Raw genomic sequence first — 17,990 nt, 5'->3', positions numbered from 1 at the left:
TTGGTCCTTTTCCTTAACTCTCCTCCCAACTCCCCAAATCCTCCCTTCAGGACCTCTTCCCTTTTTTTACCTATGTCATTGGTACCTATATGTACCACGACCTCAGGCTCCTCTCCCTCTGATTTCAGGATATCTTGGATGCGTTGAGACACATCCGAGACCCTGGCACCAGGGAGGCAGACCACCATCCTGGTCTCCCGACTGCATCCACAGAATCGCCTATCCGACCCCCTAACAATAGAGTCCCCAATTACTATTGCCCTCTTCTTTTTGTTCCTACCTTCAGGAATAACAGGCCCGGTCTCTGTGCTGGAGGCCCGTCCGCTCTCGCTACCCCCGGGCAGGCTGTCACCCCCATCCGTACTCAAACAGGAGTACTTATTTGCAAGGTGTACCGACATTGGAGTACTCACTCGTCCCTGCCTGCCTTTAACTCCTCAGCTGCAGCCGTAGGCAACGATTTCCTCTCCAAATTAAATTTAAATATGAAAGGTAAAGTGATGTTTAAAATTTTTAATTTGCATCTATCCAAACACACCACCAGATGTGACAGGTGCCTAACAGTGAGGGTGGCACAATGGGTGTAGCCATGAGAGAGGCTCCCTCACTACTCCAGCGACCAAGGTTCAATCCTAGCCTTGGGCGATGTCTGTGTGGCCTTTGTCAAGCATCCATTTCCACATTGTGCACGGGTCCCTTCCACATCCCAAAAACATGCAGGCCAGGAGGTTAATGGACTAATGTAAACTATTCTTCACTTCTGGTGGGGCGCTGATGGGAAGAATAAAATGGATTAGGGTAGTATTAATGTAAAAACAGTAGCTTGTTGGTCAACATCGACTCAGTGGGCCGAATGGTCTGCTTTTCTGCTGCAGTCTGCTCTGTCTCCATGCGCATTCGCAACAACCATCTAAAGCCCTTCACATTTGTGAAAAAGTGGTCTACTTTGGATCTAAATTGGTTGAGAAAAATATTTTTTGAAACCCGCAGATGCAGGAAATCTGAAATAAAACAGAAACACTTGGCATGTCAGGCAGCATCTGTGGAAAGAGAAAGAGAATCATGGACACCCTCGTCAGAGGTCCAGAGTTATGCTGAACAGACAAAATGTGTAGGAAGAAACTGCAGATGCTGGTTTACACTGAAGATAGACACAAGATGCTGGAGTAACTCAGTGGGAGAGGCAGCATCTCTGGAAAAAAAGAATGAAAATCCTCTGATTCCTATTAAATCTTTTCCCATTCACCTTAAACATATGTCCTCTGGTCATCGATTTGTCACCTCGATCTATTTCTCTCATGATTTTATACACCTCTATAAGATCACCCCTCATCCTCCTGTACCATAGCTCTTGGGTTAATTTCTTCCAAAGCTGAAAAGCAAGTTATTCCATCCAGCCTTTCCACACAATTCCAAATGTTTGACTGAAGTATTCGATCTCCTAGCTCCTCTCTGTCCTTCCTCCAGGGTTCAAATATGTCCCTTGCACTGAGTTTGATCAAAACTAAAGAAAAGCATTGACAAAACTTTTTTCAAAGCCTCAGTTTTACACCAAGTGAAATAATTCGTAAAAGTCTTAAAACATGCAACAGGAAATTTGCATAGGACCTTGGGGATATTTCCCCTGCTCTTCCTTCCTTGCAATAATCCAACAAGTTATTTTAGATAAATGAAAGGACCCTCAATCTAATGATTCCCAAAGATAGATCTCTGAAATGAGCTCTCCAGTCCAGAACATGAGTTCCTCATGGCCATCATGAAGTGATTGGATTAGTATGTCTATCCTTTGACCACAACCAAATAGAGCAGATTATTGTTCTATTTAATAACATAACAAAAAAATTAAGATCGGGTCAGCGCCGACCAGCGATCCCCGCATATTTCCACTATCCTACACACACTAGAGCCAATTATTGCATTTACATTTACCAAGCCAATTAACCTACAAACCTGTACATTTTTGGAGTGTGGGAGAAAATCGAAGATCTTGGAGAAAACTCACATGGTCACGGGAAGAACGTACAAACTCCAAACAAACAGCACCCATAGTTGGGATCGAACCTGGGTCTCCGGCGCTGCAAGCGCTGTAAGGCAGGAACTCTCCCGCTGCACCACTGTGCCACCTGTTCACTCACATTGTACTTGCCCTGATCACAGGCTCTCTGTTGTGGAGCTGAGGGATCTTGAAGTACAAGTGTATAGTTCTCAGAAAATTGTACCACAGATAGATAGGGGATAAAGAACGCTTTTGGCACATTGTGCTTCATCAGTTGGAGGGTAATGAGTATAGAAGGTGGGCTGTTATGTTACAGTTGCACAATATGTTGGTGAGACTGCATTTAGAGTATGTGTTCACTTTTGGCCACCTGTTATAGGAATGATGTTATTACGCTGGAAAGAGTGCAGAGATTTACAAAAACGTTGCCAAGACACGAGGGCCTGACCTGCAAAGAGCGGTTGGGCAGGCTAGAACTTGAAGCACAGAAGACTGTGTTGCAATAGAGGTGTATACGATCATGAGCGGCAGATACAGGGTGAATGCACACAGCCATTTTCCCGGGGTAGGAACATCAAAGAACAAAGGACACAGGTTTAAGAAGAGTGGGGAAAAGATTTAATATGACCTTGAGGGGCAACGTTTTCTCTCTGAGGGTGGTGGGTTTATGGAATGAACTGCCAGAGGAGGTTGTTGAGGCAGGCACTATAGCAGCATATAAAAGACACATAGACAGGTATGTGGATAGGAAAGGTTTAGTGGGATTTTGGCTAAACACAGACAAATGGGACTGTTAGATGTGGCATCTTGGTCGCCTTGGATGAGTTGAATGAGTTGTCTCTGTGCCTTACAACCATAATTCTAATATAACTCTTAACCATTAACATTCCTCATTCCCACTGTTTCTCTTTCCATTTGTCCGCATCCTATTTAATTTACGATTCTTCTCCCTAATGTCCCTCCACTTTTCTTGCTTTGTTCTGCTCATTCTTTAACACATTCCATTAAACAGCTGAAACTACATTTGATGAGCAGGTGACCGTCAACGTTAATGGGTGGGATAAGCGGCCAGAAAGGTTCACTCACATTGTACCGGCCCTGATCACAGCCGCAGTAGGTGCTCTCCATGGTGTAACTGCGGAGAACGCCGATCTCTCTCCACACCACCACCCGAGCCGTGGATTCCCGTGATTTCTGCACCAAGAAACAGCAACGATTGATGGCGAACGTCGGGCAAATCTTCTCCAGAATTCTGGGAATGGCCTGCAGAAAAAAAATGGTATGAAATATTATGAAAAATAGGGCAGCACGGTGGCACAGTGGTAGAGTTGCTGCCTTACAGCGCCAGAGACCCAGGTTCGATCCTGACTATGTGTGCTATCTGTACGGAGTTTGTACGTTCTCCCTGTGACCGTGAGTTTTCTCCAGGTGCTCCAGTTTCCTCACACACTCTAAAGTTTTTTAAGTTAATTGGCTTCTGCAAATTGGCCCTAGTGTGTTGGATAGAACTAGTGAAGGGGTGAGCGCAGACTCGATGGGCCAAAGGGCCTGTTTCCATGCTGTATCTATAAACCAAATTAAAGTAATGTTCTGATTTAATTCAGCATTGAACAAGCAGACACGGGGTCAATTTACAGTTTGCATTCATCGTGAAGAATGAGTGAGATGGTTTAATAAGGATTTCTGCTCACTTGCTCTAATGACTTGACACAGAGGTATTTAATAAAAACCATTCTCAAAGCATGAATTTCCATCAGCTTTTTCATCTTTGGTAGTTAGGGTGTGAAAGGTTAGTTGTTGTCAATGGATGAACAAAAGAGGGAAATGAAGTCAACAGGACCATGGAGGCAAGTGGAGACAGCACAACAACCTGAGTGGACCATGTCGGACACTGGAACTACAGGGGCTCAGTACTTGCAGTAAAACACCAGGGAAGCTCATGTTTGACAATGAGAGGGCTGCAGCACCAGCGAGGAGATAGTGCATTAAAACACAGTGAAGAGTGGGGAGGAGAATGTCCCAACAGTCAAGTAGTGAGAAGGTGTGGGTGTTCACCAGCCCAGTAACGAGACGGGGCTGCCCTGGGGCAGTCATGTGATGAGGAGGGCAATGCCCACCAGTCACGAATGTGAGAGGGCAGTGCCCATTGTTCACGTGTGTGATAGGGCAGTGCCCATCAGTCATGCGTGCGGGAGAGGAATGTTCCCGCAGTCACGCGTGTGGGAGATGGCGGTGCCCGTCAGTCACGCATGTGGGAGATGGTGGTGCCCATCAGTCACGTGTGTGGGAGATGGCGGTGCCCGTCAGTCACGCGTGTGGGAGATGGCGGTGCCCATCAGTCATGCGTGTGGGAGATGGCGGTGCCCATCAGTCATGCGTGTGGGAGATGGCGGTGCCCGTCAGTCACACGTGTGGGAGATGGCGGTGCCTGTCAGTCATGTATGTGGGAGATGGCGGTGCCCATCAGTCACGCGTGTGGGAGATGGCGGTGCCCATCAGTCACGTGTATGGGAGATGGCGGTGCCCATCAGTCATGCGTGTGGGAGATGGTGGTGCCCATCAGTCATGCGTGTGGGAGATGGCGGTGCCCGTCAGTCACGCGTGTGGGAGATGGCAGTGCCCGTCAGTCACGCGCGGGAGAGGTCAGATGAGAGATATGTGTTGAGACTACACCACACCCATTGCAGAATATATTGAATTTTTATTTAATCACTACTTGGAACAGGAGTCAGCAAGCACTGGCCGCATCTCATGAATTGCCTTGATTTGTAGAGTCAGTGCAAGATATTTTGAAACTTTCACACCCGCACTGCAGAAAGATCAAGTTGACAGTAGAGCCTTGGTGCCAGGTCTCCAGCTGGCAAATAGTCAAGGGGTGGAGCTGCAGTGATGCAGGGGTGGTGTAGTCACAGAATGGTTTGTACTTTAATCCGCCTCATAACAGTGAAGGTGAACAAAATGATCAGGTCCTAACCATGGCCAGGTATCACTGCCCTGTCTCATACTTGACTGACAAGCACAGCCCTCTCTCACCATGTGACTGATGTGATGGTACCTGGTCACACCCTCTTTACCCCTCTCCCATTGGGTAAAAAGTACAGAAGTGTGAAAACACACACCTCCAGATTCAGGGACAGCTTCTTCCCAGCTGTTATCAGGCAACTCAACCACCCAACCTCAATTAGAGTCATAGTCATAGTGGAAACAGGCCCTACAGTAAAACTCGCCCACACCGGCCAACATGCCCCAGCTACACTAGTCCCACTTGCCTGCGCTTGGTCCATATCCCTCCAAACCTGTCCTATCCATGTACTTGTCTAACTATTTCTTAAACAATGGGATAGTCCCAGCCTCAACTACCTCCTCTGGCAGCTTGTTCCATACACCCACCACTCTTTGTGTGAAAAAGTTACCCCTCAGATTCCTATTAAATCTTTTCCCCTTCACCTTGAACCTATGTCCGCTGGTCCTCGATTCACCTACTCTGGGCAAAAGACTCTGTGCATCTACCCGATCTATTCCTCTCATGATTTTGTACGCCTCTACAAGATCTCCCCTCATCCCCCTGCGCTCCATGGAATAGAGACCCAGCCTACTCAACCTCTCCCTATAGCTCACACCCTCTAGTCCTGGAAACATCCTCGTAAATCTTTTCTGAACCCTTTCAAGCTTGACAATATTTTTCCTATAACATGGTGCCCAGAACTGAACACAATATTCTAATGGGGCCTCACCAACGTCTTTTACAACTGCAACATGACCTCCCAACTTCTATACTCAATACTCTGACTGATGGCCAAAATGCCAAAAGCCTTTTTGACCACCTTATCAACTGTACCTGCGACTCGACCTTCAAGGAACCATGCACCAGTACTCCTAGATCCCTCAGCTCCACAACACTAATCAGAGGCCTACCATTTACTGTGTCCTGCCCTTGTTCGACGTCCCAAAATGCAACACCTCACACTTCCCTGTATTAAATTCCATCAACCATTCCTCCGCCCACCTGGCCAATCGATCCAGACCCTGCTGCAATCGTTCACAACCATCTTCACAATTTGCAAAACCACTAACTTTTGTATCATCAGCAATTTGCCAATGTTACCCTGTGTGTTCTCACCCTAATCATTGATGTAGATGATAAACAGCACTGAACCCTGAGGCACACCACTAGTCACATGCCTCCAGTCCAAGAAACAACCTTCCACCATAACCCTCTGCTTCCTTCCATGGAGCCAATTTGCTATTCATTCGGCTATCTCTCCTTGGATCCCATGTGATATACCTTCCAGAGCAGCCTACCATGCAGAACCTTGTCGAACTCCTTCCGCCACCTCTCCTGTATTTAAAGACGATTCGTAAATTTCAACCAGGGCTCCCGCAATGTCCTCGGATATATCTGATCCGGCCCTGGAGATTTGTCTACGTTCAAACACGACAGTACCTTCAGTACTTCCTCGACGGTCACCCTGACTGCTCTCAAGCCACTTCCAGTGACTGCTCCAATTTCCTCAGTCTTAATGTCTTTCTCCTCGGTAAATAGAGAGGAGAAATACTTATTGAGGACCTTGCCCATCTCCTGTGGCTCTACACAGAGGTGATCGCTTCGATTCCTGAGAGGTCCCACTCTCTCTCTAGTTACCCTTTTCCCGCTTATGTATTTATCAAATCTTTTGGGATTGTCCTTAATGCTACCGGCCAGAGCTATCTCCTTTTTGCACTTCTGATTTCCTTTTTTAATTTACTCCTTAGTTCCCGAAACTCCACCAGGGATGCATTTGACCCCAGCTGCCCATACCTGTCCGGACTAACGTCTCAATTTCTCTCGTCTCCTGAGCTTTCTTCAGTACACTTAAAAACATCCCACTTGGCCGATGTTCCTTTCCCCTCTAATAATCTGCTCCAGCCAACTTGAGCGAGACCTTCTCTCATACCTTCAAAGTTGGCCTTAACCCAGTTGAGCATTTTAACACGTGGACTCTCTCCGTCCCTATCCATAACTATCTTAAACCTAATCGTACTGTGGTCACTGTTCATAAAAGACTCCTCCACACACACTTCATTAACTTGCCTTCCCAATTTCACGTGTGGGGGGCCTCCACATACTGCTTAAGATAACTCTCCTGAACATTTTTGTGGGTGGTCTTGTACTACTAGCTACTGTATCTCATTGGAGACCCTGAAACTTTCATTGGACTCTAATGGCTTTATCTTGCACCCAACATTATTCCCTTTGTCATGTAGCTGTACAATGCGAATGGTTCAATTGTAATCATGTATTGCCTTTCCGCTGACTGGTTAGCATGCAACAAAACACTGTATCTCAGTAAACATGGCAATAAACTAAACTCAATAGTTGTGTAAGTTTAAGAATGAATAGCAATGATTCTGTATCTTCACACACAGGAACATTTCTTGAGAAGGGTAAATTATTGGCCACAAAGAGGGAAAGTTGCAGCAGGCTCAATGTACGGGAATATATCAGGGTGGCACTCACTCGATAGCCAATGTCTTCCTTCAGAGTTGCTGTGTCAATACTGGACTCAGATTGCCACAGTGTCTCCTTCACACTACATCCATACATGAACGAATTCTTCTTCCTTGAATGTCCATGGTAGTCACAGTAAACCTGGTGCAAACCAAATCAAAACAAAAATCAGGAGGTTTTATGTAAACATGGGGCGTGTGGGTGGGGGTGGGGGTGGGGGTGGGGGTGGGGATGGGGGTGGGAGTGGTGGTGGGTGTGGGGGCGAGCGTGGGGGTGGGGATGGGGATGGGGGTGTGAGTGGTAGTGTGGGTGGCAGCGGTCAGGGTTGGTACACCGTCAGGTGGCCCTATAGGCAGCATGGGCCGGGGTGGGGTTGCCTGCCCAGCCTGGCAATGGTCAGTACAAGGTCAGTAGGTCCATCCGCTGTAACCAAAATCCATTATATAGAGGTCGATAAAAACAAGGGTTTACTGTATTGTTGGAATGGGACAGTGCAGCAAATCAAGTTCAAAGTCAATTGAACCGAGATGGTCGTTGCAATTGCCTATAATTCCAAACATAGATAACTTGGTATTTTCTATGCTGTGTGACTCAATGAGTTGAACTTTGTGTTTCACAGATATAGATGGAACACGTTAGTTCCAGTGAATTCTGTGCTTCTCAACCTTTTGGTTTCTCAGACTCTTCCCCCGAGACAGACACTCACCAGCGGGGTTTTGCCAATGCTCTTCATGTAGCTCAGGAGTCCCTTTGTGTGATAAATAGTTGGCTGGAGGTCAGGAGTTGGCTCTGACCACTGTCTGTTCAGATCTTCTCCGCTCAAAGAACAGCGGCAGCTAAAAACCATAAACCAATGACAAAAGCATCAGTTAGTAAAACCATTCAGTCCCGTGAAATAGAGAAAGACTACCAAAAAGATAATTGTACAACAATATCAACATTGTTCAGAGGCAGCCTGTATTCTACAATGGAGCATGGAACATACAACAGGAACAAAGGAACAGGCCCTTTAGAAGGGGCGGAAATCGCTATCAAGACATGGGGGGGGGGACACAATTTGGGGGCCAAATTTCTTGGTGGCCACGCGCACACGCACACACACTCGAGGCTTCGGAGGCTTCGGCCATGGGCCCTGTGGACGGTAACATCGGGAGCTGACCTGGTTGGTGACCGACTCCGAACTCTAGCAACAGCAGCTTCGTCTGCCCTGAATCGTGGGGCTTGAATTGGACTGTTCGCGGGGCCTTTCATCGCCTGGCGCGGCTTAAAATCAGCAGGCAGGGGCTTCAACATCGGGAGCCTCGATCACCTCAATGTAGCAGTTTGATTTTAAGTCGCGCCGGGTGATGAAAGGCCCCAGGAACGGGCCGATTCAGTCCTTAGAAAGCGTCTGATACCCACTTGAATCTTTCAAAAGCTACTATCTGATAAATAATACTTAAACAAGTAAAACTGAAGCAAATAAAGACAAACAGAAGAACTAACCTTGGAGGGGGGGAGAGAGAGAGAGAGATGGGAAAAACATACTAAATAACGTGAGTGGCCGTGAATGAGCGACTTGCCTGCAAGCCAGCCAGGAAACTCGTTCGACCGGAGCCCTTAATGACCTGACCCATTTAAATCCAACACCCGTTTAAATCTTTCCCATCCACCAATACATCCAATTAGTTCAAATGGTAACTGTACCCGCATCAGACAGCTTTAAGAAATTCTCCGTGAATACCTTCAGTAGTTCAAAACACAATTGGTGACACATCGTGTTAATACGATGTTAATAGAGACATTTAACAAGCGCTTAACAGTGACACCCCCATTGTCTCGTGGAAAGTGGAGATTTTAATAGATTTTTTTTCACTGAACTTCAAAATCCAGATTACAAAACATGGGGGGGATTGTCCCCCACCTCTCAAAATATGGGAGGGCCTTTTACAATCTTCAGTTGGACAGGACATCATGCTGACTGAATGCTGTGTTACCAAGAAGAATTCCAACCCAAGCATTCCAAGCATTCAGCTCCTGGTCATTTGCACTTTGAGCCAAATATGATAGTGGTGTTTGAGAGGCTTTTAGATGGGCATAGGGATATGCAGGGAATGAAAGAATGTGAAACAATTGCAGGCAGATGAAAATAGCTTAGCTTGGCATCATATTCAGCATAAACATTGTGGGCCAAAAGGCCTGTTCCTATCCTGTACTCTGTGATGGTCTCTACACTAAGTCTATGAAAATAAGGGGCATGCTTTCCCCCTAATAGACCCATGAGATTTACCAGTTAGTAACTATCCTAGTCTCCAGTATCAAATGTATGAGGTAATTGATATAAGGCAGAGACAGGTGTCAGGAGTTATGGGGTGAAGGCAGGAGAATGGGGATAGGAAGGAGAGATAGATCAGCCATGATTGAATGGAAGAGTAGACTTGCTGGGCCTAATGGCCTTATTCTGTTACTATCACTTATGACCTTATGACACAGGCTGGTTCAGCTGTGTTGCAGTTTAATCCAGAGGGTGTTCAGCCAGTGAACGTATCAGGATTGTATAAGAAAGAACTGCAGATGCTGGATTAAACCGAAGATAGACACAAAAAGCTGGAGTAACTCAGCGGGACAGGCAACATCTCTGCAGAGAAGGAATGGCTGACGTTCCGGGTCAAGACCCTTCTATGAAGAATGGTTAAACAATGGAGGGATTGGGGAAAGCACATACTCCTCATGAGCTGCAGAACGGAGGCACTGAGCCTGGTCCCACCCACTAGTGGGGTTGTGTATGTACCAGTCCTGACATGGGGCTCAATGTGACTGGTACTACCTGGTCTATTCCATTGAAGATGCAGCCACAGTTGAACGCCAGCCTCTGTCCCAATGTTAAATGCGAGAGGTTTGCAGTCTGTTCATATTTTTCATCATGTCTGTGTTCTCCCCAATGGAAGCCACATTCACATACGTGTCGCCTGGCTCCCTCTCAATAACCATATAACCATATAACCATATAACAATTACAGCACGGAAGCAGGCCATCTCGGCCCTACAAGTTCGTGCCGAACAACTTTTTTCCCTTAGTCCCACCTGCCTGCACTCATACCATAACCCTCCATTCCCTTCTCATCCATATGCCTATCCAATTTATTTTTAAATGATACCAACGAACCTGCCTCCACCACTTCTACTGGAAGCTCATTCCACACCGCTACCACTCTCTGAGTAAAGAAGTTCCCCCTCATGTTACCCCTAAACTTCTGTCCCTTAATTCTGAAGTCATGTCCTCTCGTTTGAATCTTCCCTATTCTCAAAGGGAAAAGCTTGTCCACATCAACTCTGTCTATCCCTCTCATCATTTTAAAGACCTCTATCAAGTCCCCCCTTAACCTTCTGCGCTCCAGAGAATAAAGACCTAACTTATTCAACCTTTCTCTGTAACTTAGTTGTTGAAACTATCAATCAATGATGGCCCTAGTTTGGGATCACAGCAGTAATTGTATGCAGAGAACTTCTAGCTTCTGCACTTACCACCAGCTGAATGTTCAGAATATTTCTTAATTTGTGTAAAATCTATATTCATAACTCTTTTGAATCCAGTTGTCAGAAAAAGATTTGTATATTTGTGCAGATTGCTTTCTGTTTACAAATATATGAAGCAAGTAGCAAAGTTCCCCAGACAAAATGGTTAATATAATGCTCGCTTTTAGAAATCTGACTTTCTAATTAAATTATTTCTACTCTTCAAACCAATTTAAATTGATAATTAGAGGGTTTTAAAAATTTAATAAAAGGGTTTTAATGGAGTTCTTCCCATGTGAAGCAGTGCCATAGGTGAAACCGAGAGTGAATGCATCTTCAAAGCACCCACAATATGCAGTGACTGTGCCCTGAACCCTAGTGTCACCCCAAGAGACAAACCCACTCACAGGCTCAGTGCAGAGATAGCAGGGGCTTCACAATGAAAGTGGGCAATTATGCAAATTCCAATTAAGCCTTTCTTTCCTCACACATGCAATTTACGATGTGTGCAGTAACGTTTCCCAATATAACATGAATAAAGACCTCCTTTATAATATCCTTTCATAATATTCATTGCACACCATGATTAATACAGAGGTAGCTGTTGTATAAACTCTTACAACAGCGAAAATAAAACAGAAATACATTGGTGTGGCTAGAATTGGAGTAATATATCCAGTGGATACATTAGTATTTCACACTTTTAGTCTGAAGAAGGGACTTGCCCAAAATGTCTTTCAGTCTGAAGAAGGGTCTCAACCCGAAACATCCCCCATTCTTTCTCTCCAGACATGCACCTGAAGTTGATCACTATGTCTCATCATTATTTGATATCCGGCCCACAATGGTGGTGTCGTCTGTAAATGATGAGATGGAGTACAGGAAGGAGATTGAGAACATCATGACCTGGCATCGAGACACAACCTTTATCTCAATGTCAGCAAGACAAAAGAGATAGTGATCGACTTCAGGAAGCGAAGCGGTACACAAAACCCAGTTTGCATTGATGGTGCCAAAGTAGGGATGGTTGAAAACCTCAAATTCCTGGAAGTAAATTTCACCAGCAACTTGTCCTGGACCACCCATGCTGAAACAATGGCCAAGAAGGCACATCAATGCCTCTATTTCCTTAGAAGGCTTTGTTAGTTTGGAATGCCCCCAACAACTCTCACCAATGTCTACAGATGCCAGGATGCATCACAGCTTGGTTTGAGCTCCATCCAAGACCACAATTGTGAATGCAGCCCAGACTATGACATAAACCAACCTCCCTTCCATTGACTTCAATTATACCTCACGCTGTCTCTGCAAGGCCACTGGAATACTCAAGGACAAGTCGTACCTCGGTCACTCCTTCTCCGATCAGGCAAGAGGTATGGAAGTGTGAAAACGTACACCTTCAGATTATGGGGCAGTGCCTTCCCAGCTGCTATCAGGCAACTGAACCATCCTATCAACAACTAGAGAGCAGTCCTGACCTACTATCTACCTTATTGGAGATCCTCAGACTTTACCAGACTTTACCAGATTGAGCAGACTTTACCAGACTTTATGTTGCCCGAAACATTATTCATGTTATTCTCTTTATCATGCATCTGTACATAGAGATCATTTGATGATGAGTTTAGTTTATTGTCACATGAACTGAGGTACAGTGAAAAGCTTTTGTAGCATGATGGCATTTGTACACTGTATATCATGTATGTATATACATTGTAACTGGCTCGATTGTAATCATGTATTGTCTTTCCACTGACTGGTTAGTACGCAACAAAAGGTTTTCACTGTACCTCAGTTCATGTGACAATAAACTAAACTCAGACTCAAACTCAAACTCAAACATTCCCAACCCAGTCATACGCCTTTTCCTCTTCTGAAGGTTTTCTGGTCTGATTAGCCAGTTCCAACACGGATCTTATCTCACTCACTGGCGTTTCAACATTGTCCATCCATGGTCACCGGGTCTATGATTTTTAACTGCAATATGCTATTCTTCAACCAACCTCAACCTCTTTCTCTGTCATCCCCTATAAGCCTGTAGATCAGTAAAAAGCTCATTGAATATTGGCCTCAACTTATCAACGCTGAGGGGGAGAAAGTTACACTTCCATAATATTGCTGGGGGAGATTATCTAGATTATTGTGATCTATGTGGGGTCACAGTTTAAGGATAAGGGGGAAGGAAATCTTTTAGGACCGAGATGAGGAAAACATTTTTCACACAGAGAGTGGTGAATCTCTGGAATTCTCTGCCACAGAAGGTAGTTGAGGCCAGTTCATTGGCTATATTTAAGAGGGAGTTAGATGTGGCCCTTGTGGCTAAAGGGATCAGGGGGTATGAAGAGAAGGCAGGTACAAGATACTGAGTTGGATGATCAGCCATGATCATATTGAATGGCAGTGCAGGCTCGAAGGGCCGAATGGCCTACTCCTGCACCTATTTTCTATGTTTCTATGTTTCTATGTGGGATTAAAGAATATGAAGATAACCTGAGTGTGAATATTAGTGTAGGAAGGAACTGCAGATGCTTGTTTATACCAAACATAGACACAAAATGCTGGAGTAAATCAGCAGGACAGGCAGCATCTCTGGAAAGAAGGAATGGGTAATCATAGAATCATAGAATCATAGAAAGTAGGTGCGAGAGTAGACCATCAGGTCCGTCGAGCCCGCACCGCCATTCACTCATGGCTGAACACTAAACAGACACACTTACCCACAAACAGTAGACACAAGACACAGAACACAAGACACTACCCTCCCCTCTATACCGCTATCACCCCTCTCCACCCCAAGAACCGCGTGATCTCCTGGGGGAGGCAAAAAACCGGATAAAAACCCAGGTCCAATTCGGGAAAAAAATCCGGGAAATTCCTCTCCGACCCCAATCCAGGCGATCGACACTTGTCCAGGAGATCACTCAGGTCTACTATACTAACCATACCTAGGTCCATATCCCTGCCCTCTCCCCGTAGCCCCTTATCCCCTTGGCAGCTAAAAAACCATCTATTTTTGACTTAAATAAATTTAACGTTTCTGCTTCCACTGCTCCCTGGGGCAGTGAATTCCACAAACTAACCACCCTCTGGGTGAAGAAGTTCTTCCTCATCTCAGTTTTAAAAGAGCCCCCCCTCACTCTGCAACTATGTCCCCTAGTTCTAGCCTCCCCGATCATTGGGAACATCCTCGGTGCATCCACCCGATCAAGGCCCCTCACGATCTTATACGTTTCAATGAGATCGCCTCTCATTCTTCTAAACTCCAAAGAGTAGAGTCCCAGCTTACTCAACCTTTCCTCATATGTCAATCCCCTCATTGCAGGAATTAATCTTGTAAACCTTCGCTGCACTGCCTCCAGGGCTAGTACATCCTTTCTTAAGTATGGACCCCAGAACTGTACACAGTATTCCCTAGCCTCCCTTAGCTCACTGTACCCTTACTAAATCACTGTACCTTTAACCAAAAAGCAGAAATGCTAACCTGAGGTTGCACCCAATCAGCTGCTTCCTCTAGTCTGCTCCCACCAATCAGCGGCTTCCCCAGAAACCCTCCCTATGGAGTGTGGAACGTTACGGGATTTGGTAAGCTCTGACCCTCCACCGCTGTCTCCAACGGTCCTGGGTCTCCGCGAGAACAAGCCCCGTGCCCGACTCAAGCCCCCACCGCTCTGACCCTCCACCGCTGTCTCCAACGGTCCTGGGTCTCCGCGAGAACAAGCCCCGTGCCCGACTCAAGCCCCCACCGCTCTGACCCTCCACCGCTGTCTCCAACGGTCCTGGGTCTCCGCGAGAACAAGCCCCGTGCCCGACTCAAGCCCCCACCGCTCTGACCCTCCACCGCTGTCTCCAACGGTCCTGGGTCTCCGCGAGAACAAGCCCCGTGCCCGACTCAAGCCCCCACCGCTCTGACCCTCCACCGCTGTCTCTCAGATTGAAGAAGGGTCTCGACCCGAAACATCACCCATTCCTAATCTCCAAAAATGCTGCCTGTCCTGCTGAGTTACTCCAGCATTTTGTGTAGATTAGATTTGACTCAATTGAATGACATGAAAAATCATAAATCAAGGTGTACATGTAGATTCAAATGGATAACAAATGCTGGACTATCCAGAGCTGGGGGTACTATATGTAAACAATAGTTAGGCCATTCAGGAATAAAATCCGGGACCTGTGCATAGTTAAAGGAATCAGAAACTCTCTCACCAGGAAACTGTGGAAGTTGCGTCCATTGAAACATTTGGATCAAACACAGACAAACAGAGGTAGAATCCATCCCTCTTCCAATAGCATGGTGGAACAAAGGTGTGGTCTGTTTAGCTTTGCTCAAGTTCTAGTTGAGGACTATTCTGGAGCAGCACGTTGCTGTCCATGGTCCTGTATTGTCCCTAACTTCCACCTTTATAGACTGAAGCTTTCCTCAGTCTCAATTCCCAGAATCACCCAGCATTTCATGCCAACTCCACACTCATCTCTCTGCTTCAATAGAGAGCAATGGTCATGAGGGGAAAAGCTAGTTTAGTACATTCACATTATTTCAAGCGAATCTCGACAGAAGGGGGAGGAGTTGTACAGTTTGATAGCCATAGGGAAAAAGGATCTCCTGTGGTGTTCTGTGCTGCATATTGGTGGAAGCAGTCTGTTGCTGGTACTCCTCATGTTGACCAGTTGGACATGGAGGGGGCGAGCTGGATTGTCCAAGATGCTTCACAGTTTGAGGAGCATCCACCCCTCCAAAACCATCTCTAGTGAATCCAACTCCACCCCCAGGACAGAGTCAGCCTTCCTGATCAGCTTGTTAATTATAATATAACCATATAACCATATAACAATTACAGCACGGAAACAGGCCATCTCGACCCTTCTAGTCCGTGCCGAACACATAATCTCCCCTAGTCCCATATACCTGCGCTCAGACCATAACCCTCCATTCCTTTCCCATCCATATAACTATCCAATTTATTTTTAAATGATAAAAACGAACCTGCCTCCACCACCTTCACTGGAAGCTCATTCCACACAGCTACCACTCTCTGAGTAAAGAAGTTCCCCCTCATGTTACCCCTAAACTTCAGTCCCTTAATTCTCAAGTCATGTCCCCTTGTTTGAATCTTCCCTACTCTCAGTGGGAAAAGCTTTTCCACGTCAACTCTGTCTATCCCTCTCATCATTTTAAAAACCTCTATCAAGTCCCCCCTTAACCTTCTGCGCTCCAAAGAATAAAGCCCTAACTTGTTCAACCTTTCTCTGTAACTTAGTTGCTGAAACCCAGGCAACATTCTAGTAAATTGGTGTCCACGGCGTTCGCCCTGCTGGCCCAGCACACCACAGTGAAGAAGATGGAACTGGCCACCACCAATTGGTAGAATACCTGCAGCATCTTACTGCAGACGTTGAAAGAGTGGAGCCTCCTCAGGAAGTAGAGATGGCTCTGTCCCTTCTTATACAGGGCCTCAGCGTTCCTGGACCAGTCCAGTTTACTGTCCAGGTACACTCCAAGGTATTTGTACTCCCTGGTAAACTGCACACCCACACCCTTGATGGAGACAGGAGACAGGGTGTTCCTCTCCTCCTAAATTCCACCACTAACTCCTTAGTCTTATCAGTGTTGAGCTGCAGGTGATTCAGCCCACACCACTCAACAAAGTCGTTGACTACACCTCTGTATTCAGCTTCCCTCTCCTCATTGATGAAGCCCACCATTGCAGCGTCATCCGAAAACTTCTGCATGTGGCAGGAGTCCAATTTTATTTCTTGTTGCTGAAAATATAGCTGTAAGTTCTGAAAGTTTATCTTCAAAGACAGAGCCTCAGAAATCTCTTGATTGAAAGACACTGCATGAAAACAGAGTCCATGCTGATCCCCTGTTCACATCAGTTCTGTTATCCCACTTTCACATCCATTCACTACAAACTTTGGACAATTTACAGAGGGTTAATTAACCTACAAGCTCACATGTCTTTGGGATGTAGGAGGAAACTGGAGCACCTGGAGGAAAACCATGCAGTCACAGGGAGATTGTGGAAATTTGACAAAGACGGCACCCAAGATCAGGATTGAACCTGTGTCTCTGGCACTGTGAGGCAGTAACTCCACCATCTGTTTAGTCTCTGGCACTGTGAGGCAGTAACTCCACCATCTGTCCAGCTCTATGCTTCCAGTAATTACTCAAACATTCCCAAACTTGTTTTTTGTATAAAACAACACAGGATTCATTTTACAGAACACAAAGTGCTGGAGTAACTGGCAGATAAGGCAGTCTCTGTGGAGGGAATGGATAGGCAATTTTTATCCCACTCTCCCCTCTACGTTGCCTGTCCATGGACGCTGCCTGACCCGCTGAGTTACTCCAGCACATGTTTAGCTCAAGTGTCTTGTGACAACATTCATATTGTCCCGTGCTTGTGTAAGAATATGCATCGGTGGCGATTTCTGGAATTGATAATTAGTTCTGGCTCCGATTCAAGGTCATTGAAGTTTCCTTATTTTTCTGTCTTTTTGGATAGCCAGTTACTGAAGTGTAGAGTTTCTGAGCCAACTAAAGCCATGTTACTGCAATGCTTAATTAATGAACTGGCTCTTTGTTGAACATCAACATCTTTCATCCAAATGGGATTAAATTGGATTCCAACTCAAAACTGTCCAGAATATAAAAGTCCAGATTTCCATTTGGGGGATGGAATATTGAGTCCTCAGCAAATAAGTAATTAACTGTTCTGACTGAAAGTTTGTACATTGCTCAAACTTATGTACCAAAAAAATCACAACTTTGGAACATTTAGCAAGTGCTTGCTGTTTCAAATGAAGAACACAAATGGTGTTTACAATAAAATTGTCACTATTAATGTGCCCAATGGTTACACACAGTTACACACTTACACACAGACACATGCACACACATGCACACACATGCACACATATTGACCCTCACTGGGGGACTTGTCCCTCACACACACTGTATCAACCCCACACATACACACGCACACACACCCACACTCACACTCACAGTCACAT

General features: G+C 45.7%; 1 protein-coding gene across 1 annotated transcript in view; it reads right to left on the bottom strand.

Annotated features, from left to right (window-relative positions):
- The window catches only part of agbl1 (AGBL carboxypeptidase 1), a 332,335-nt gene that overhangs the window by 99,925 nt on the left and 214,420 nt on the right, over positions 1–17,990 (bottom strand). The window contains exons 19-21 of the mRNA XM_033050120.1: positions 8,191–8,320; positions 7,494–7,625; positions 3,083–3,259 (exon numbers count right to left, since the gene is read on the bottom strand). Of these exons, the coding sequence (XP_032906011.1) occupies positions 3,083–3,259; positions 7,494–7,625; positions 8,191–8,320 (439 nt within the window). The remainder of the gene's footprint in view (positions 1–3,082; positions 3,260–7,493; positions 7,626–8,190; positions 8,321–17,990) is intronic.

Source organism: Amblyraja radiata, chromosome 34 (assembly GCF_010909765.2).
Source record: "Amblyraja radiata isolate CabotCenter1 chromosome 34, sAmbRad1.1.pri, whole genome shotgun sequence".
Lineage (NCBI taxonomy): Eukaryota > Metazoa > Chordata > Chondrichthyes > Rajiformes > Rajidae > Amblyraja > Amblyraja radiata.
The sequence above is the reverse complement of the archived record's forward strand: the minus strand, read 5'-3'. Positions and strand labels throughout refer to the sequence as shown.